The sequence below is a fragment of the Phragmites australis genome, chromosome 1 (assembly GCF_958298935.1).
Source record: "Phragmites australis chromosome 1, lpPhrAust1.1, whole genome shotgun sequence".
Classification (NCBI taxonomy): domain Eukaryota; kingdom Viridiplantae; phylum Streptophyta; class Magnoliopsida; order Poales; family Poaceae; genus Phragmites; species Phragmites australis.
In genome coordinates this window covers 9978090-10001937 of record NC_084921.1, presented here as the reverse complement: position 1 = coordinate 10001937, position 23848 = coordinate 9978090, and the positions used below count along the sequence as shown (strand labels likewise).

Below are 23848 nucleotides of genomic sequence, written 5' to 3'. Positions count from 1 at the left end.
GTGTTGAACTACCATGTTGAGACTCCGCTTGTCACAACAATGACTAACTCTGTAAGGCAGAAAATGAAGTCAATCGACTTTATAGGCAATATGATCTTTATTATTACGAGAAAGTATTCTTAGAATTTACACTTAAAACTTACAGAGTTTATTGATGAGCAACATGCTATGTAGACCTATTGTCTTAAACCTAAATGATACATACTAGATTAAGTCGATAAGCAATGACCCTTATTGCCTCCAGATAGCGTAGGCGCTTTTTCATGGATTCTGAGCTAGTTGTGGAGTTGAGCCCCCGAGGTTTCTGAGTTTGCATCTCAAAGCACTGTGATCACGGTTACGACTAAGGCTTGTTATCTACATTGATCCTTGAGCTATTGGGTTCCTCGCTTGGTTGGTGTTGAACTACCATGTTGAGATTCCACTTGTCGCAATAGTGACTATCTTTGGGACAACCCCGGACGGTGATGACTCCCTCGGGTCCCAAGATCTTCACGCACTGATAAGCGTAATGCATGGCTGCCATGAATTTGGCAAGAGTACATCTTGCTAAGATGGCATTGTATGTCATCTCGAAGTTGACCACATCGAATAGAATTTTTTGTTTAAAAATTGTCATGCTTCCCTAAGGTAACGGGTAGCGATATCTCGCCGATGGGAGTGGCCGAAGATCCGGGTACTATACCATGGAGGGCTTGATGGAAGACCGAGAGATCTGCATATCTTCGAATTTGTTAGAGAAGAGGATATTCAGGAAAGTCCCTCCATCAATAAGGACTCGGGTAACCCTATAGTTATTTATCATAGACTCGATCACTATCAAGAAACAGCCTGGTCGTACGAAGTTATTAGGGCAATCTTCTTGGCTGAAGGAGATTTTAGTGTCTGACCACTTAACGGCCTGACGACCTTTAGGTATGGCAGCTAGGACTTCTCGAGCCCCCGTCTTGTACTATCGTTTAGACTCATAGGATATGGAACCACCAAACATGTGATCAATCATCGTTTCATCCTACTGGAAGGACATCGGATCCAAATCATCCTCACTGTTGAATATCTAACTATAGGGTATATGCATATAAGGAGTACACTATACACGGATAGGGTACATCGTACACCTGATTGACAACTCCAGATATTGCGGATCCGAATCTGTGGGACCTGATATACTTGGAGATCATGAAACCTGTAATAGGAAGGTCTTGATCAGGTTAACCGACTCGAGTATGACTAGTATCCAAGCTGGATTCGACTGTCTTGCCTTGACTAACAAGACAAAGGACTCCTTATCGACTACGACGGATCCAGGGTAGCGCCAGAACCCCTATATAAGGCGGGAACCCAAACCCCTCAATAGGGGACGGAGAACAACTCATGATAGATCAACGCCAACACAACTCAACGCAAGCACCCAGACCCTAGCTTTGGAGATACTCGGCGACATCAACCCTATATTAGTTTAGATCCGATCTACTCCATGGTAACAAGTTTAGCCACCTTGATTGTACTTGAGATAATCCATATACAATATTATCCACACAGGACGTAGGGTATTACATCGCACCGAGGGCCCGGACTTGTATACATCGCGTATTTTGTTTCCTACTCAATCCTTGATCTTGAAGGTATACCAGTTTAATTACGGATATATTGTTAGGAACTAATCTTCGATAGTTGGTGCGCAAAGTAGGGGCCCTCATCTATTTTTTAGGATCAATCATGTCTCAAGTGCCTATCCACGTTGGATTCTTTGACACTGGCTTCTATGACCACTTCGAGTCTGCGACAGTCATCCTTGCATCGCCTCTTGCCGACTATGAAATCATCTTTGGAACAATGACATACCACTAGCACGATCTGGTGAACTGATCCACATCTTTTGTACATGCTTGCACCAGCATGGTGTACTCAGCCCCACGCCGCCCACACCATTCCAACCATTTTAACCACTTTTCCATTCGATACACTGGTTTTAACTCCCAAAAAACTGGATCCATAGTACGAGTCCATGTGCATTGTACAATAACATAATAAATATCAGGATCCAACTGAAAATATCGGGTGAACCACATTATCATCTCCTTCATCCTGGTACCCTCAGTGTTTGAGTGCTCATGGATGGTAAACAAAAAATTACTCAAATCAACACCAGAAGGACCATTCCGAATTTAACTATTTCCATAGAAAACTCTAAGCCTTATAGGATTTGACATAACTACAATGTAAAAAATATATCAAACAAATTATCAACTTACGATTACTAATCAAACAAAGAAAAACTCAAATTAAAAAATTTCAAACCATAATTTATGTACCATAATTAAATCTTGGTAACCTAAAATGTAACCTCTAATTAATCTTTCTAATCCCTAGTCTTACATACATATTAAGCCTACAATTAATATTTTTCAATGTGTAAACCTAAATATAACCTACAATTAATATTTCTAATCCCTAATCTTACTTGCATATTAAACTAGCATAACCTAAATTAGTTTTCCCCTAATATGTAATTAAAGTTACGTAAATGTTACTTAAAAATATTTACTCTAAGACTTATAGCGTTTGACTGTCACACCCAGTTTTAACGGACAAAACCAGATACGGCTTATGTGTGCCTAGGATATTCAACATACATAAGGACGTCACATGTGAAGTAACAAAAGCAATACTTTTATTAAATAAATATTAACTCTTACAACAATTGACATATATTATCTTCTATGTAGATATCTGCAGCGGAACAAAAGCACTGGTGCCCAACAACACAACAGTCAACCGGCCGAGATACACGCCTAGAACGTCACAACCGCGTCTTGATAGTCTTCAGCATCTTCACTTACTGAACATCACCGTACATGTCGCATGGCATGATGAAAATAGCAAGTGTGAGCACATGATGCGCTCAGCAAGTATACAGGAGAATAATGATATGCAGTCTTATATCAAGAATAGGCTAACATAAGTTATATTTATGTAAATACGAGTAAAGAAAACAATTAAACTTTAAAAGCATTGAACAATTATTAAGTGAATATATCCCAATTAATCCAACCGTTAGGCTTCACCCAAAACTAACCATCTTGCAAACCATAGCCATTACCATAACCATAACCACGACCAAACCAAACTCATCTAATCATGTGAGGATCCAAGTCTCCTATAACCGAGGACACGACTGTTTTAACAGTTTTACACTCTGCAGAGGTTGTCCAACTTTTAGCCACGAGTCGTGATATCCTTGTTGTCGTGTTTGCAAGACACTTAACACACGTCAGTGGTGTGCCGCCAGGGGAATCACTACGAAGCATGGTCCATCAATTAGGTTCTGGTACTCCAACGAATGCTAGCCAGGTGTCTAAATGATATGCTAAGTCTTACCCATATCAGCCTCGTGTTTGGTATGGTATTTCTTAGGCTGTCGCTCTGCGAATCGATCCTTATATGTGACACTTGGGCAAAGACTATCCAATAGGGAAATAACCAACAAAACCTAACACCTTTTCTTGGAACGTATCCTCAAGCCCACCACATGAACCACCATTATCAAACTAACAGGGAAATAACCAATAAATTTCTTGGAACATATCCACAAGCCCACCACATGAATGCATTCAAACAATTAATAACTTAACTAAAATTTGAATTTAGAAAATAGACTTTTTCCTACTCTAATTATTCAACCTATAATCAAATCTTGAAATTTTTTAGAAATTTGAGAAATCTGAAAATCAGGATGTGACATTGACATATCTACAACATGACATAATTTACAACAAACAAAAAAAATATTCTCAGACTAAAAACTATATAAAACCTTAAAAAAACTAGAACTAATATCTCAAATTAATTTGTACATCTATATGATAACATAACTAAATATCTATAATTTGTACATAACCTAAATAATAAAAAAATAAAAAAAACTAAAATAGAAATCTTCCTCGTGTGCTTCCCCCTTCTCCCTCCTTCTTTGTCCCTCCTCTCCCTCATCTTTCCTTCTCTTCTTCCTTCTCCTTCCTTCTGTTTCTTCCTCTCCCTCCTTCTCCCTTCGCCCTTCTCTTCTCTTAGAAACGGCTGACCGAGCGAATGATTTTTTTGACGATGAGACGATCAAGAGCAAAGATAAGAGGCGAGAGTGTATGAGAGAACAGCGGAATGTACTTTTCGCACCATCGTTGTGTGAAACTATTTTCACACAACCGTACTGCGAAAATATTGAGGTTTTCACACAATCGTCCCGCGAAAATGTTTTCGCGCTTCGAAATTTCGAAAATTCCTATTTTCGCTTCACCAACCTACGAAAATCTAGTTTTCGCGAGTTCAATAATTTGCACAATGAACTCACAACAGTGGGGTTTTTTGTAATTTTTCAAATTTGTGCAATATTTTTAAAATTTCTGTAAAAAAATAATATATTTTTTAAAATATTCTGATTCATCGTACCACACCAGTTGAAGAGCCAAATATGAGTTACCATGGTATCCAGTTATCTTTACAGACTAAAGAAAAGAACACAGCACAACTGCACAACAACAACAATCACCACAACAAAAGTGCAGAAATACTGTGCCCCCAACGTAACAAAAGAACATGTGCATAGTAACAAAAGAAAAAGGAAACCGTTAACAATGAAAAAAATTCATGGTGAAATTCATAAGCAAAGTCACAACAATATACTGCACTCCCGTAGAGTCTGCAGACCCCCTACTGGATGGTGCATTCTCCCGCTGGTGATCGCTCTTCTAGCAGTAACCGCCATAGGCCACAAGCCTGCAGTCGTAGCAGTAGCAGCTAGGCATGGCAGAGGGGGTGTAGTAGCAGCCGGGCCTCGTCGTGCAGCTGCTGCAGGAGCACCCCTTGTTGCACCACTTGCACTTCCCCTTGCAGAACTTCTCGCACTTCTCCATGCACGCCTTCTCGCACTTCTCCTTGCACTCCTGGCAGCAGGCCTTCTCGCACTTCTCCTTGCAGAGCTTCTCGCACGCCTCCTTGCAGGGGTCCTTCTTCTCCTCCTTGGGCTTGTCGTCCTCCACGCTGACGATGGTCGCTTTGAAGCACTTCTTCTTCTGGATCTTCTGCACGATACACACCGGGTCGACGTCGCCGACCACCGTCAGCGTGCACTTGTCATGATCAACTTCCATCGACTTGATCCCTGGAGGACGGTCACGAGTCACGACATGGTGTTAGCCCATTTTGTTCGTACGCACACATTGCTCGATAGATAGATAGATAGATACCTTGGATCGTGGCAACAGCTGCCAGGATCTCACTCGTGCATTTCTTGCCGATGAGATCAGCTCTGACCACCGTCTTCTGCAATAGGTAAGCGACAACACAAACACTCAGAACAGATGGTTCATGATGAGAAGTAATTTGCAGAAACAAAAGCATGATCACGGACCTTGGACATTGTGAGCTGATGACACCCCTGGTTTCGATGCAGACTCTTAGTTTTGTGTCTCTGGGAAAGGAGACTCTGCTGCTGGACTGGAACTGGAAGTTCTGCAGGATTCTTGTCCAATCCTAGGCTCTTCATATAAGGTGGCAACTCTGGAAGTCAACTCGGCAATACAGCAACTGCCACCGTGCCATTGGCAGGGACCTGGTCGTAGGAATATACTATATATACACACATGTGCTCCGCAATTGTATAAACTTGTCGAGGTAATTTATACTACTATAATCCTCTTTCTAACCGCAGGAGGTTGCAACTGATAGCTTTTTTTAAAAAAAATACGGGGATAGCTGCACAGTGGTTGGTCAAATTCTTTGCTTGGAGATGGCACTGGCTTTGCTCGTCACGAATTTTGGGGTATTGAAGTGGCAAACATTATGATTCCATCATCAAAACCGCTTCGTCAACACGTTGTTTGCTTGTCCTGTTAGTGGAAATGCCGGCACGCAGGTTAGTTTTTTTGCGTGCTAGCAGCTAGCTAGCCAGTACACTACTCCTGGGCACGAGCACGACTGAAATGACAAACCGTTGGTGGATTATATTAGATATGTGGCAGAACCATATGGAAGAAACTGCAAAAACTGGCTTCTTGGCATGGCAGAGATGGCGCTTCTCCTTCTTCTACGGCTCCGGATCCTCAGGCTTTGTCGTCCTCGGGGAGGAGCTGACGGTCGTCGCTGCCAGGCATGCCTTCCTGAGCTAGTTCTCGAGCACGACCACCACCAGCGTGCAGCTCTCGCGCGGCTTCGATGACCACGGACTCGGTCCCTGCATAACGATGCACGTACGCATGCGCATGGCGTGAGATTACAACATGATCAAGAGCGGCGCTGACGGTCACTGACAGGTGGGCCCTTTACACCTGTCACTGCTGACGGCGAGTTCAGAGTTCTGCTAGCTGCGAGAGTTGAAAATATAGCAGTCATGTCATGCATTTCCTGCCGATGAGATCAGCTCTCGTAACTGTATTCTGCACGGGTCGAAGAGAAAACAATAAGCTAGTACGAATGGCTCACGGAAATGATTGATTAGTTACTTAACCAAGTATTTATGCCTTAATTTTGTTTGGCAGACATTGTGTGTTGACTCACCCTTGGGATCGACTCAGTTTTGAAACGCGGGTGACCGGAGATGGAGACCAAGCTTGTTGGAAGCTTGAGAAGCTCATAGTAATTCTAAGCTTTTTTTCCGATTACAAGAATGACGCACTCGTACACATACGCATGCACAGCATACTCACCAACCTGATGAGTGCATCTCCTACCATATATTTATTAATAAACTGTAAAAGCACTGGTATGTATGTAAATTTTGAGCGGATTTATTTGAACTCTGGTGGATGAAGTCGTTCTCTGATATCTTCATCAATACCACAATACACTAAAAGGTGGTTTCCATTTAAAACCGTTTTACGCTTATAAATAAATTACGAAAGCATATGTAAATCTTGAGCGAATTTAAAATTTTAAAGCATATGTAAATCTTGAGCGAATTTAAACTCTGGTGATGAAGTTGTACTGTGATGTCTCCATCAGTACCACATACACTGAAGAGCTTTTTTATGGTGCTCCATACTACCTAGAGGTAAGAGGTAGTATAAATCTAATCTGACGATTCACGTAATTAGATATTTTGGTAATTATGATAATTTTTATTAAAATTACCAATAAAATTACCTACCATGCTTTTACTAATAGAAAGATCGACGCCGCAAACGTCGAATCGCTTATCCTAACCGATGGGTAGCAAATGAATTCTTATGCTAAATGCAGATTAAAATGTTAAAACGGCAATGAAATATTACTCTATTTAGAGACATATAACTACAGTTAATTAGTTTCATACTACATATTTTTCTTTTCAAAATAAGCCTAATACTACCATACTACTCACATATATTACCTATACTACCGGTGAGAAATGAGTAGTATCCTGGCTAATCTGTACTGTTGAACTCTAAAAATAGATGGCTCATATTAATTTTAGACTACCGTAAAATTTCTCACACTAAAAAGGTGGTTTCCATTTAAAACCGTTTTATGCAGTGACGAACCGACGCGTCAACTCGAGCGCCAAAAGATGCATCATCGGGTAGGAATTGGTCATATATGTGATTAACAATGCTTCACTTTGACATGACGATATGATTGAGAGGAGGTCATATGATTAGAAAGCTCTTTGTTTTCTCAGTAGTGGCCGTGCTGTGCTGCAAGGTGGAATGGTTGAATGGACGTTGTCTTAAATACTGTTATGCCCTAGTTGGTTGCAGTTTACACTGTTAAGTTAGTAGTATCAGATCTGCAAGTAGGAATGTTACGAAATGGCAAGGCAACGCATGGACGGACTTGGTAAACCAAGTGTTCACATTTTCTGGGCTGGGCTAGAAGCTACAATGACAGTGAATGGCACAAGCTGCAGTACAAGGATTGATCATCCTTGAATGAGCTGTACATAATTAGCCTGTTTTCATATCAAATTAGGGCTGATCAGTGAGTTTATGTCACGGTTATGTGCATAAATTCATGTTTTAAAGCCATTTAGACTCGGATCAGTGCAATTAGGCGACTTTTATGCCCATAAGTTCATGAATTAGGCTCTGATTAGCTTCTAATCATACATGTATGTGTTTATGTGCTTATTGGCTCATTTTGGGATGATTTGGGCTCCGGTCCAGTCAATTAAGGCTTGACCGGGGCTCTTTTAGTTTTGGACAGCAGTAAGGAGGGGAAATCGAATGTTTTGAAGAACCCTAAGGCAATCCCTTAATCCCCAAAACCACAAATTAGCTCTAAATCCCTAACCTTAGAAGCAACCCCCAATCAGTAACCCTAGACTAAAGGAGAGATGAGGAGAACTTAAGGCATATGGTGCTTCTCATAGCTTTTAGGTCCGCCGGAGCCCTCTTCTTCTTCTTCTTCTTCTTCTACGGCGGGTCCTCCGCCTCTCGGTCACGCGCGTGGATCCTCCGTCCGGACCTCCTTGCATCGTCCCCTTCTCCATACGCGTGTCGGAGGTCTAACGGAGCACGTCTCCTTCTCGCCACGTGCGGAGGTCGCCTTCACGAAACCACCACTGACCGGCTCGATGGAGCCGCACATGACCGTAGTCGCACGTGCGCCCCGGCGAGCCGACCCATGGCGGCGCCGTTACGACTTGTACACACACACACTCTCTCTCTCTCTCCCTCCTTGTCCCTCCGGAAGTAAATTCTATAGGACCCTGTCCAGAAAGACTCTCGTGAGACCCTATCCATACCATCAATCCCATGATCTAATGACTGTGCTAAAGAGGACGCATACCAGGTGCTCAAGATCCCAAACCCTAATGGGGTCATAACCATCAAGAGAGATTAATGTGAAGCGGTTAAGTGTGATAAGCAGAGCCTAGATATGGTTGAACACTTCGGTCGAGCGACAACTACCTCAAGAGGCATGCCGAGGTCAAGGATTCCGAGCTCATCAACCTCGCTAATGCCTCCAGATCCGTCACCACCGCCAAAGGTGATAACAACAATGGTGCTAAGGGAAGGAAGGAAGGTGGTGGCATCAAGGTAGTGCCCCTTGACTCATCTGAACTAGCCAAGACAGTCAAGATAGGGGTCAACCTTGATCCCAAATAGGAACTCGAGCTCATTGCTTTCATCCGGGCAAAACAAGATGTGTTTGCTTGGCAACCTCCTGACATGCCCAGGGTCCCCAGGAAAGTGATCAAGCATTGACTAGCTATGAAACTTAGCGCCAAACCTATGGTGTAGAAGCAATGAAGATTTGCGGAGGATAGACAACAAGCAATCCAGGAGGAGATCGACAAACACCTGAAAGCGGGATTCATCCAAGAGGTTCACCATCCTACATGGCTTGCTAATCCCGTCCTTGTGAATAAAGCCAATTGCGGGTGTTCACCATCCTAAATAGAGAATGTGTGTTGATTTTACTGACCTAAACAAACTTGTCCCAAAGATCCTTTTTCTCTCTCTTGTATCGATCAAATTGTTGACTCTAGTACGGGTTGTGTAGTGCTATATTTTCTAGGTGCTTACTCGGGGTATCACCGAATTAGCATGAAAATAGAGGGTGAGGAAAAAACCACTTTTGTCACCCCGTTTGGTGTATTTTGTTATGTAAAAATGAATTTTGGTTTAAATAATACTGGTGCTACATATCAACAGTGTATTCAAAATTGCCTACAACCCTAAATTGGGTGTAATGTAGAAGCTTATGCCGATGATCTTGTGGTCAAGTCTAGAATCGAAGATGCATTGATTGACGATCTCAAGGAGACATTCGACAACCTCAGGAAGTATCATATGATGCTTAATCCCCAGAAGTGCACATTCAACGTCCAGTCCGGCAAGCTTCTAGGTTTCCTGGTGTCAATTCGAGGCATTGAGGCCAATCCGGGCAAAATAGAAGCTCTCGACCAAATACAATTATCTCAATACTAAAGGAAGCTGTAACACCCTAGTTTTTAGAATTCACAACTTTAAAAAAAATAAGATTGTTGAATAGCTTCACCAGCAAAATAGGTCTAAAACCTATTTTAATAAACAATCAATCAATATAGGTTATAATTTTGTAAGCATTGATGCTGAGTTTTGTTAGGAGCAATACAAATGCATTAGAGATCTTTTTATTTTTCTGTCTTTGGTGTTTTGAGTGAAAAAGGTTTTGAAAAGGTTTTTAAAAAACACAATAGTGAATAAGTTAAGGATCTTAATGGTTGGAATTCAAAATCTTTGAATTCGTCATCTATTCAATCCTTGATCATACCTGATCCTTCTCTAGTTCAATTCAAATCTTATTCAAATTCTTGTTTAAAGTTGATCTTTTTTTTCTCAAATCCTTTCCAAGTCCAAAATTTCAAATTCCTTATCTACTCACATTCTTGTTTAACCTCATCTTTCTTTTCTCACAAATTCACTCCAAGATCAATTCAAATTTCTCTACAAAAGTTTCTTTTATAAAACTCTAGATGTGCCTAAAGTGTCTTTGAGCCCAATCTTGTCCAAGCCTAAGCCCTTGGTTGACACACAAGTGTTCTAGAAGCCCCAACAAAAAGGATCCATGAAATCTGTAAATATTCATGGAGTCCTGAACAATCTCTCCTTCCCATGTAGTTTTGGAGTTTAAGACAGCATCAAATACAAATCTTGAAAATACCAAAATTGTAGGTTTCATCGAGAGCTTCGATTGAAACTATTTAAGTCCACTTTTGGATAATGGAGTTTGGAGTTATGGCCTCCAAAATCAGCGCTACGCAGATAAGTCTGAGTTCAAACAGTTTATCTTGTGACATATTTTTGAAAATCAAGATGTCATTTTCAGAAGTTCTAATGAATACCAAAGTTGTAGGTCTTTTCGAGTAATATAAGGTAGAGTCTAGAAACATCTAATTTGGAGTTTGTAGGGTGGAGATATCATCATCAGAATAGAGCTGTGAAAAAGGAAATCCTAACCGGCTCAAACTCAAACCCGAGTCATGTCCAGCTTGCACTCCACCTCATCCAGCCGCCCCTAGCCCTATAAATAGGAGTTGCACACCCTCTCCTGCCCCTATTCCACACCCCCAAGCTCTAGCCATCGCTGCTGCCGTGCCCATGCGCCGCCGTTCTCTAGTGTTGCCTTTGCCCGTGATGCGCTACGTTGGCATCTCCCTCGACCGTCAAAGCAAGGTGAGGACCCCTCTTTCTTCTCAATTATTCCTGTTTTACCATCATACTAAGTCCCTAGAAAAGCCCTAGCCCCGGCCAAAGCCCAATTTGTGCCGCCACGATCATCATCGTTACGGATAGCCATGCCATCGATGATTGGCATCGAAGTTCCCGGCTGACCAGAAGTCGAATCACCATAGCCTTTGTCCAGCACGTGACCCAGGATGTTTTTCACTCCTTCACCAACCAGATCAGCTATTAGAGTACCAACGCCCCCAGGAACTCAACCACCATGCCCGTTGCCCCAGTCTGGACATGTTCTGCATGCGCACCGAATTTGCATTCGCGTTCTCCGTCAATTCAGAAGCCGTATGGATGTGCCATCTGTGTCACGGTGTGTCTCATGGAGTCTTCAACGTAACCCTAGGAGTCTTCACTATTTGTGCAGCGACACGACAGGAACATGGTCGCCAACCGCAGATTTCCCAAGCAATCAATCATCTCATCTTCGCTGATCGATCTTCCTCTCAGGGGATAATCTGCCCAAATCTGTGCTATAGAATTGTGTTCCTAGGAATTATGAACATTTCTATCTAGACAGTTTCTCAAATTTCATAGCCAATCTTCGAGAAAGCGTGCATCTTCGTTGCTACACTTGATCGCGGTCACCACCAAACCTAGCAGCAGTCATCATTGTTTTGCTGCTACCTTGGACGACCCCTTCCAAAACTGACCATACCTTTGAGTTAGCATTTCCATGTTCTACATGATGGTTCCCTCGTTTCATTGAAACGCCACCGAAGCCTAAAGTTGATGTCAGTGGCTACGTTTCCGATCGCTATCTCCGACGAAATTCGAGCTGCCGCCGCTATGCAATTTCACCAGCAGTATCCTTAACCCAAAAATGCAACCTCTAACCTCTTTATCCATCGTGGGTGATCAAGACTAGACCTCAACGTACCCCTTCTTTAATCCAAGATGATGCTTGCATGGCATGCCAAGTCAGCACCATATCATCCTCCTTAGCCTAGTCAGTGAAGTCTAGTTAGCCCTATACTTATTTAACCTTGTGCAATGATGTTGTCAAGCCTAACATAATGATTGCACGGTAAAGCCTTTTCCCATAGGAAGATAACTCCAGTAAACCAGTCTTTCGTTTTCAACCTAATTCGTCTTTCGAAAGCATGCTCTTCTTCATCCTAATTCCATTTTAGGCAATTATTTCGTCTAAATTTTCTAAAATCATACCTATCCAACCATAATATTTTTTAAAATATTTTAATGATGTTTGGTATGTTGTTCTTAGTGTTTTCCTTTGTGTTGTTTGTCAGTAGTTACAACGATTAGTCGACTACATTCTGGAGCAGTTCAATGAACTTCAAGACCAAGGTTTCGACAACACTGAGCTACATTGGGTAAAAGACAAGTGTACTTATTGATCATATTAGTCCTATGTTTTAAATTATTTTGTTTTATAAAATTGCATGGTCATGAGAGACTTGGATCCCCACATGATTAGTTGGTGGTAGAATGGTTTTGGTTATGGTCATAGATGTGGTTACGATGGTACTGGATGGTATGTGTGGTGAAGATTTTGCGCAATATTTTGACTTTAGTGGTGATGTTGGTGGGAAGTTGGGTTAAACTTCATTTAATTTAATGCTTTTACTTAACTGTCTTTTATTGTACGCATTTATGCAAATAAACCTTTGAGTTAGCTTATCATTGATGTAAGCTTACATATCATTATTTTTCTATATACTTGTTGAGCGTGTCATGTGCTCACACTTGCTATTTTTCCTATGCCATACGACATGTGCAATACTGCTCAGTGAGTGAAGATGGTGAAGACTGTCAAGATGAGGTTGTGACGTTCTAGGAGCGTGTCTCCCGGTCGGTTGCATGTGGTGTTGTTGGGCACCAGTGCTTCTGTTTCGCTGTAGATATATACATATAAGATATTATATATCAATTACTGTAAGAGTTAAACATTTATTCTATAAAAGTATTGCTTTTGTTACTTCACTTATGACATCCTTGAGTGTGTTAAACATCCAAGGCACATATAAGCCGCATCTGATTTTGTCCATTAAAACCGGGTGTGACAGAAGTTCAAAAATTGACAGGATGCATAACGGCTCTTAGTCGATTCATCTCCAAGATGGGTGAATTAGGGATGTCTTTCTTCAAGCTACTGAAGAAACATGATTGGTTCGAGTGGACGGAAGAAGTGGAGAAGGCTTTTCAAGACTTAAAAAGGTATTTATTATCTCCGTTAATTCTGACCCCACCTAACGAAAAAGAGGAGCTCTTTCTGTACATTGTAGCCACCCCACAAGTTGTGAGCACGGTTCTAGTGGTCGAGCGAGAATGGCCTGAAAAGAAGGCTAAGATCCAGAAACCGGTTTACTACGTAAGCGAAGTCCTACATGATGCGAAGCTACGATAGTCGTAAGTTCAGAAGTTGTTGTATGCAGTCTTGATGACTTTCTAGAAACTATGACATTATTTCCAAGCGCACAGGATCACTGTCGTAACAACGTATCTGCTGAAGGATGTTATACACAATAGGGAGGCTACTGGAAGAATCGCGCAATGGGCGGTCGAGCTCAACAAGTTCGATGTAGATTACGCACCAGAAACAAGCATTAAGTTGGAACTACTAGTAGAATTCATCACCGAATGGACAAATGTTGAGGAAACAAAGCTAAATATGGTCGAGGATCACCGAATGCTTTTCTTTGACGAATCGCTCATGCTTCAAGGCTAGGGGGCTGTCATCGTGCTAAAATCTCCAATGGTCAACAAACTCGGGTACGTTGTTCAAGTAGAATTTAAAGCTTCCAACAATGTCGCGGATATGAAGGACTGGTAAATGGGTTCCACATAGATATATCACTTGGAATTAGGCGACTACTCGTGAAAAAGGACTCACAGCTTGTCATAAACCAAGTGCAAAGGAGTACCAATGCTTAGACGACAACATGACAGCTTATTTGAGCGATGTACAAAAGGTCGAGCAAAAGTTCGAAGGGCTAGAAGTTATGCACATCCAGAGAGGTGACAATTCCACTACCAATGAACTAGCCATGCTCGTTTTGTCTCATTCTTCCACACCTATAGGAGTCTTCATCGAGAAACTCCTTGAACCATCTATCTCGATAGCCTCGAGTGCAGATGCTGCCCAACTCGACTAGTAGTCTGGTCGGGTTAGCGAGGCAGAATTTTTAGACACGAAAGCTGCACTATCCGAATGCGAATCGACTTTGATGACTCCATTATGAGCCTATCTCAAAGGTCGAGAAATCGCTGATGATGATGCGTCCGCAGGGAAAATTTCTCATAAGTCCAAGCTATATGCTTTGGTAGACGGCAAGCTCTTCCAAAAGGGGAATAACAAAATCTTGATGAAGTGCATCACTCAGAAAGAGGGCAATAAGATATTGCTTGATATCCATGGAGGCATGTGTGGTAATCATGCATCTTACCAAACCTTGGTTGGAAAGGTTTTCCGCCAGGGATTCTATTGCTCGTCTACCCTCTAGGATGCTTCCGAGCTGGTGAAAAAGTGCAAAAGCTACCAATTTTTTGGAACGTAGACCACTCGACCATCCAAAGCTCTACAAACAATTCCTCTTTCTTGGCATGCTCCGTCTGAGTCTTGGATGTCTTGGGACCACTCCTAAGGGTCCAAGGTGGTTTCAAATTTCTATTTGTGGCTATCAGCACATTCACTAAGTGGATCGAGGCTGAACCCGTGGGAAAAATAACCACGGAAGCGGCTAAGAAGTCTATGAGGAGCATAATTACTCGATACAACATTCTGTGTCAGATAATTACAGACAACGGTGGCCAATTTAGAAGTGGGACCTTTATTGCATTCTACGAAGATTTTGGCATCATAACTTGTTTCACTTCAGTAGCTCACCCTCAAAGTAATGGCCAGGTTGAGCGTGCCAATGGTATAGTCTTGCAGGGTATCAAAACTCAGGTTTTTGACAGACTGAAAGCTTACTCAAAACGATGGGTGAAGGAACTTCCCTCAGTACTATAGGTCGTTCGTACCTCAACTAACAGAGCCACAAGTGAAACTCCTTTCTTTTCAGTCTATGGAGCAGAAGCAGTGCTTCCGATTGAATTGTAATTTAGGTCGCCATGAGTGTAAGTTACTTGTATGAGGCGCAAGAGCAGTTACGAGTGGACGATATCAATCTACTCGAGGAGTACCATGATCGAGTGTCCATTCGAGCATATAAGTATCAACAAGGGTTGTGTAGATACCACAGTTAAAAAAATCCAACCTAGGAGACTCATTGTTGGAGATCTTGTTTTACGAAAGGTGCAGAAATAGGCTGAGCGCCATAAGTTATCACCTAAGTGGGAAAGACCCTATATAGTAGTCAAAGTCACTCGACCTGGATCAATACAACTATCTACTTCAAACAGTGAAGAACTCAAAAACTCATGGGACATCGATCAACTCTGACCAATTTCATTCATAGACAAGGTATGTTAAAGGTAATCGATTACATTTTGATCTGACTGACTACCCCTATTACATATTTTTCATTTTGACCTGCATAGCTAGTGCAAAGTTGATAGAAACAATCGCGTAGTTCTTGCAAATAGTGAAGGTCCACCACCTCCAAGAGTTCAGGAGTATGTGGACCCCTACTCGCCCTCGAACGAATTGAGGAACCTCTTTTTCTCCTCCTAGGGGTGGTAGCTGATCACCCCGGGAATCGGTCACTAACCAACATAAGGGCCAGGGAGAGTGGCCGAGGCGAAGACCCTGCTAGAGCAGTTGACCGACACCGGTGATGCCGAGTGACCATCCGTGGGACATAAAGTCGATCTGGCGGTTGAGAATGTAGAAGAGAACTGTGCTTTCTTCACCATCGGAGGTAGGGGGCTCCATCGTCGAAGACCTCCTTGGCAACCTGGTCGATGATCTCATCAAGATCACCACCATCCTCATGCCCTCCTTGTGCGGCACGTGTCATTGACTCCTGCGCCATTCGCTCCGCGATGTCACGGTCGAGGGAGCGCCGGAGGTGCTAGGTGAAGGGTCGTTGACCTCCAACGGACTTTTTTTTTCACTCTCGTCCCATACCTCTCACTCGATTCCTCTTCATCGGAGGAAACAATGATGACTCTTGGCAGAACAATGGCAAGAGGCTTTGGCAGTGAGAGATCCAACTTCTTTGATTTCTAGATATTGCTCGGGAGACGACGGTGGAGTGGAGGCCATGGTTTCAAGTTCTACGAATCATACTGAGAAATGTGCAGGGAAGAGCAAAAGTAGATTGGAAAACAAACGGCTTCGGGTTCCCCCTATTTATAGCCACAAAAATAGGTCAAACAGAAAGGTTTGGAGCTGTCAAGATCTAATAACGATGATTGAATTTCCGAGGCCACCTTAGGTGCACGACAGTTCAAGGCTGACACATCGGGTGGAGGCCGAGACGTTGCCAAGGCATTATGGCATGTCTAATCTTTGGGCAGAGGGATGATGTGTCATTACGATACATTAAATAAGAGGTTGTGGTGAAAACAAGCATGAACAGGAGTGGGTTTTAAGTTTCACCTACCTGATTGTTCAAATTCACTCGATGACCATAACATAACCACAACCATACACTCGAAGGTTTATACCTTCGAGCATAATGAGTCGATGCTTACGCTCTAGTCTCCACTCGATCCAGTTATCGAGCAAAGAATCGGGGGCTATATCGCATAATTTTGATGCTATCCTTCCCTCTCTGTTTAGTTATCACGCAAACCAGAGAGCCAAGAGCTACATTGTTTAATGTCAGCACTAAAGCTCTACTTTCTACTCGAACTCAATTAATGAGTGAAGAGTCAGGGGCCACGTCAAGTATCTTTCGATGCTACAGCTCTACTCTCTGTTTTGATTATCACATCAAATAAAGAGTCGGGGGCTACATTGCATACTTTCAATGCTGCGGCTTTACTCTCCACTTGATTCAGTCAATGAGTACAGAGTCGAGGCTACGCCATATACTTTTGATGGTACATGTATGTTCTTTCTTACTCTCCGTTTGGGAAATCTCCTTCTCGACCAGAGAGATGGGGGTTACATAGTAATACCATGTTCTGTAAATACAAATTTTTATAAAGTTTATCTAGCTTTGTGTCGACTGCATTGGATAGAATCAATAGATGCATGTGTTGGGTCGATGACGAAAAACTATACCTCATAAGGCATAACATCACAATAGATTGTCTGACACCTCACACTTAACGACCAATAAGGTTTTGAAGTTCTAGTCGGTCTCATGTGTGTTCTACATCGAGTCCATGTTCGCACGCTAGTCAAATAGGCAAGTTGGCTAAAAGTTTGCAAAAATCATTGTGTTTTTCTTCTCTTTCTAGTTTTATACTAGTCTTTTTCATGTTATTGAGGATACTTCGAGTGGTCACTTGAGGTCCAATGCATTTAATAAAATGTTCAATTGAGCTTTCAGGTATCGATGGATATCTCATAAGTAGGTTTCAAGGATGGTTTTAGCATGTACTATTCGGTTTTTGCATCTACTTATGCCGACTCTATTTCATCAACAAGGGGATAATGGTAAGAGCATACTAAACAAGCAAAATAATAGTAATGTTTACATATATCCCCAACCCACGGAGTAAGTTTCAAATGTTTCAAGCTGGAAACCACAGAAAACTTGCGAGAAGGAATACTTTTGTTCTCATCGTCTGGTAGCTCAAGTGCCAGAGATTCAACGACTTGGGAACCAAGGGCTTAACATCTTCAATCATTTTTGCTACTTCTTCTGCTGAACATCCAAACCCCTCCATCACTACTGATGTGTTGAGGTTGGGGTTGTAGCTTTTGAGAAGACCAAGCATTGTCTCGGTGCTTATGGAGGCTGCTTGGTTCATGTGATCGAGGGTATGTTCCTTCAGTTTTGAAAGTGATAAAACCGTAGTGGAAAAAGGAGTAAAAAACCACAATCTCATGATCAAACTGGCAGGATGGGAATTCCTCACCTGATTCTTGGAGTTCCTGGAGTTTTGATTCTTGCATCATTGAGATCGCCCAGGCATGGGTCAAGAGCCTCATCTCATCCAACTGCTCGAAGGAGGCATTGGCGGCCTTCAAGTTGGTTTCTTTCTCAGGCGAGGAAGGAGCAGTGGTGTTTGTAGAAGAGCTGGAGGCCATGGAGCAAGATTGCTATGTGGCGGCACATGCTTAGGCAAAAAAAGGTGAAACCTTGAAGCAGGAGGCTATGGTGAGAGGATGAAGAATAGCTACAGTCCAGGTTCGTATGAATATAACGCCTAGCACTCAACATTTTCTTTGGTAACTACTCCCATTACTATGGCACCTCACTCTGAGTGAAAGACGGGGTGATGGCATCGTGCAAAATCTTTGCACGCCCATTTGAGTGCAGTAAATGCAAGGTTCAAATATTAGAAATTTCTTTTTAACTCTACCCAGAGACGGATGTTGAGAAGTTGAATTTTCAAGCTTTCTTGAGTTTCGAGTGTGGACAACGGTAGGGCGCTCGACCCAATAGCGCTTATAGTTGATTCGGAAGAGGAAATCCTTTACTCAATTCCTTCAACTACAAGCTTGATCTACCTTACTTGACCAGGCTTAGACTTGGTAGTACTCGAGTAGGCGCTTGTGGAAATCCTATCTGTTGAGTAGTGTTGGGGGGCTACTATCAAATATCTAACTATAGGGTATATGTGCATAAGGAGTGTATTATACATGGATAAGTTATACCATATACCTGATGGACACCTCCAATATTGTGGATCTGAATTCTATGGGACCTAATATACTCGGAGATCACATATACCTATACTAGGAAGGGCTCGATTGGATTAACCTACTTGAGCATGATTAGTATTAAGCTGGATTTGACTATCGTGCCATGACCGACAAGACGAAGAACTCCTTATCGACTACGATTGGGACTAAGGCGGCGCTAGGACCCCTTTATAAGGCAGGGACCCTGATCCCCAAAGGAAACTAATGACATATCAAAGCCTACACAACTCAATGCAAGCACTAAGACCCTAGCTTTGGGGATACTCATCAACTTCAACTCCAAATTAGATTAGATCCGATCTACTCCATTATAATAGGCTTAGCCACCTTGACTGTACTCGAGATAATATATATACAATATCATCTACACAGGACATAGGGTATTACTCCTCTTCGGCGGCCCAAATCTATATACATCGTGTGTTTTGTTTCCTACTTGATCCCTGATCTTGAAGGTACCCTAGTTCAATTATGAATATATTGTCAGGAACTAATCTTTGACAAGCATATTACAAAAGGGGGTGTAACTAGACTAAATGGATTTAAACCTAGTCAGCAACTTTCTCCTTGGATTCTAATGACTTGTTTCGGCTTGTATTGCTTGTATCATCCTCCGCAGGGTCCCTTGGCTCTGTATATATATGGTGGTGTCGTACGTCCTTTGGACTCCTCCTTCCTATTCTTGGAGATAGACTTTTCCGATTATGGGACGCCTTGGGTATCTGTGGGTAGTTTCTTTTCTTCCTAGGATCCCCTTCCCAGAGATAAATATATGCCCCGAGAATTATGGGAGACCCTAGGGTACCGGATATTTTAACATCCATTATTCATCGTCAAGCCTCCCATCAGTACGTGAAATGAGCCTTCGCTAGTTCAAGTACATAACCAACAAAGATAAGCTTTTTGTCTCACCGTATCATCGAGTAGACTTGGATTTTTATTAGGGTGAGCCATCTAACCAAACTTGCTGGGTTCTCATATCACCTACTCGGGATTCCAAACGCCTTCAAGTTCTCAAGAGAGTTCTCAAGGAGGTGCTCCATCCGTGTAGGTTTTCTATTAGCTTCGCCTTTTTGGAAGGAAAAAGTTTATCACTGGCTAATTTCAGAAGTTGAAACGTCACCATGCAGATTTTGAGTAGTTATGAGAATCTTTTCCTAGCATAATATCATGATTACGGTAGTAGCGTGAGGAGCTTGACTCCTTGGGGCACAATGCCAACTGCCCTGCATGCACCGGGCATTAAATGCGATGTGACGATAAAGCGGAAGATCATGACTATGAATCATGTCATGTTGTCAGTTGAAACGCTATTTTCGGGACCCTCCACTCTATGTCTATTCTTCCATCATCATCTTCTTTTTGTCACACTCATCATTCTCCTTGAGCCCCTGCTCCAAAAACCCCCCAAAAAACCCTCTTCCCTCAATCTCTCCATTGCCATGGGCAAGAAAAAGATTGAGTAAGACAGCTCCTTCACCGAAGAGATGGCGAGTGCGATCCTAGAATGGCCAGAATCAGAGATTATGGTGGAGGCTTTAGAGAAGGCTGAGAGCAAGGATGTGACTCCTCCTAGGTTTTCATTCCCTGCACGTTTTGGTGACAGGGCAGACGATCCCGAGCCTGGATACCCACAACTCGATGGCCTTCCTTGACTTCTTCCACTGCGGCTTCTACTTCTCTCCCTCCGGCTTCTTCCTCGAGGTGCTGGCTTTCTATGGCTTGAAGCTCATCCACCTTAATCCTAATTCCATTATCATGCTGAGCGTCTTCGTGCATATATGCAATGCATTTCTCGGCTTTCTTCCATCCTTCAATCTCTTTAGGTACTTGTACATCTTGAAGAGGCTCCAAAACAAGGTCATCGGTGGCACTGGCTCCAAGAAGGTAAGTTGGCAGAGTACATCAACTTTGCCACCAAGTCCTCCTAATTTGGTTGGCATAATAAGTGGTTCTATTCCAACCTAGCCTGAAGAGGGTTCCTTATCGAGGCTTGTCACCCCCACTATTGTCGAGGCCCGCCTGGACCCATGAGCTAGTGATGACCACCCTTCGCTAGAACTTTATCGGGGAGATCCTACACCTTAACGAGAGGAACCTGATGGTGTATGACATCGGCAAGGATTCCATCAAGCGTTGGCTTAATCCTCTGAAGTCGAGGATTACCGGGGCTTGGTAGTTTCTAGCCGGATTGGATCCGGCCCAAAATGGTGAGATAGGTACTTCATGATCCCGAATAGCCATATGTAAGGGATTTTCAAGATCTGTTCTCTTTGACTATTACTTCTTCTTGTAGTGTATTCACCAGAGGCTACAGACAAAAAGGTCAGGGTCCTTTTGAAGTCATCCCTTCTTCCAGTCACAAGAATGTCACGATTCTTGTTTTTCTTTTTGAGTAGTCATACTTGTAGTGATAGCTATTGCCGACATAGACGGCTTCCCGGATGCGGAGGACCCGATCCAGAGGTAGAGAACGTGGGAGCCCCAGCTCTAGACCCGGATGATGTTCTTATCACGGGGAGCAAGGGTCTAAGCAAGAGTGGGGTCAGCGCAATGCTAATCACATCCTTCGACAACGGCATGGTGTTGGAGGATGATGACTTTGCAGGAATAAGATTCAACGGCATGTGGTGTTAGGATTCCAACATCAGCCGCTCCTGATCCTTTTGCTCTTGTCAACCCAGTGCCAATTTCAGCAGTGGCCTTGACCTTGGTAAGTTGAGCATTTACCCAGATCTTTTGCAGTCGTGCCTGTTCTTTATTTTATTGTAACACCCGGTTTTTAAAGCAGACAAAACCAGGCACAACACATGTATGCCAGGAACAACTTCCATACATGCGCTTACATCATTAGTGTTATCATCACAGTGCAAAATATTACATCGTACTTAACCTTAATACAAAATGACCCGAGGGTCTAAAAGAAAACACAGCGGGAGACAAGAGGGGGGGGGGTCTTCAGCGCCAGCGGCTCCAGCTTCCACAGGCGAAGACGTCGACCGGGGGCTCCACAGCCTAGAACAGCAGCTCAGGATCGAAGTCGTCGTTGTCGAAGGCACCAGCTTCAAAGACAGCTTCTGATTGGCGGAAGAATGCAGGGTGGAGAATAACAAGGGTGAGTACAAAAGGTTGTACTCCGCAAGTGCAGGGGAAAGTATGGTATGAGGATTGAGACAGGAAAAAGGCTTGACAGGGGTTATTAGCACTAAGCAACTAAAACTATGACTTAACCTATACCTCCAACAACAGGCATTCTGTTTACTAAGTGTGAAGACACTTGCTACAACCAAAGGATTTGACTCACCGGATATCCCATATCCGGTTACCCAAAGCTCACCAGATAATCCCATTACCTGGCTACCCGACCAACCATACCAAAACCCAGATCCAACTAATCTTGAAGAAGTCCAAGCTCGCTCTTGACCGTGAGCACGGCTGATCGACCAGTTTGATACTCTGCAGAGTTTGCACAGATCCACGAGTCGTGGTTCCCTTGCTACTCCATACTTCCGGGGTAAGGAGCCGGGGTCTCACTACAAGGCCTTTACAAAACTCCCGCTGATTTGTAGGCACCCACTAAGGTTTCACCGCTAACAGTCGATGGAGTCGCTGCAGAAGCCCCCTCTTGTGCCACATACTCGTCCAATGATGCCCACAGAATCGGTGGTCGCTAATTATTTGGCCAGGCCGTACCCATATAGGCCTCATGGTTGTACGGATATAACTTGGTTACATGTCCAAGAACCGGTCCTTAGGACCCCATACAGATACATACACAAACTTGCCATAGGCAGCACCACAATCCATCCATTCTGTTGGGGAAGACCTATACCATGTTGCTACAAAAAGAATTACCATTTTTCCTCCCGGACAGTGTTACATAGTTCATTAACCATTTTTCCCCACCCGGACAGCGCTAGCATGATCTACCCATCTTCTTAACATGATACATCAATGGCGACAAGGAAAATATCAAGTCAAAACTAGTAAACCCTAGCATAGGATATCATTTTGGACAGCATGCATATTGAAGGATAGTTTCTAGCCGGATTGGATCCAGCCCGAAATGGTGAGATAGGTACTTCATGATCCCGAATAGCCATATGTAAGGGATTTTCAAGATCTGTTCTCATTGACTATTACTTCTTCTTGTAGTGTATTCACCAGAGGCTACAGACAAAAAGGTCAGGGTCCTTTTGAAGTCATCCCTTCTTCCAGTCACAAGAATGTCACGATTCCCATCATGGAGATGAACTCCGAGGCTTGGGCAAGAATCATGTTGGTAAGTACCACAAAACCTTCTTGATTCTTGTTTTTCTTTTTGAGTAGTCATACTTGTAGTGATAGCTATTGCCGACATAGACGGCTTCTCGGATGCGGAGGACCCGATCCAGAGGTAGAAAACGTGGGAGCCCCAGCTCTAGACCCGGATGATGTTCTTATCACGGGGAGCAAGGGTCTAAGCAAGAGTGGGGTCAGCGCAATGCTAATCACATCCTTCGACAATGGCATGGTGTTGGAGGATGATGACTTCGCAGGAATAAGATTCAACGGCATGTGGTGTTAGGATTCCAACATCAGCCGCTCCTGATCCTTTTGCTCTTGTCAACCCAGTGCCAATTTCAGCAGTGGCCTTGACCTTGGTAAGTTGAGCATTTACCCAGATCTTTTGCAGTCGTGCCTGTTCTTTATTTTATTGAGTATGTTTTAGCCTTCGGCCCAGGAAGGGGTCCTAGTGAGTATACCGGGCGATGTTCCCTTTACCCAGCTGGTGAAACCTTCGATGACTAGGAAATGGCTCAGGTATGTTGAAAATTATTTCGTATGCTTGATGGAATGCATGGTTTGGATTCGTCTTTCTCGTAGGCCAACCGGAATACTGCTGATAGTACCCAAGCCATGACTTACCCAACCTCCAACCCCTCCC

The 23848-nt window shown here is 43.0% G+C and overlaps 1 protein-coding gene across 1 annotated transcript; it reads right to left on the bottom strand.

Moving 5' to 3' along the window:
• Positions 1-4475: 4475 nt before the first annotated feature.
• On the bottom strand, positions 4476-5627 carry LOC133887617 (uncharacterized). The gene is made up of 3 exons (XM_062327563.1): positions 5408-5627; positions 5244-5319; positions 4476-5158 (listed from the first exon to the last, which is right to left on the bottom strand). Exons 1-3 carry the CDS (start codon positions 5540-5542, stop codon positions 4746-4748), a joined length of 624 nt encoding a protein of 207 aa, XP_062183547.1. The 5' UTR covers positions 5543-5627; the 3' UTR covers positions 4476-4745.
• Positions 5628-23848: the final 18221 nt, after the last annotated feature.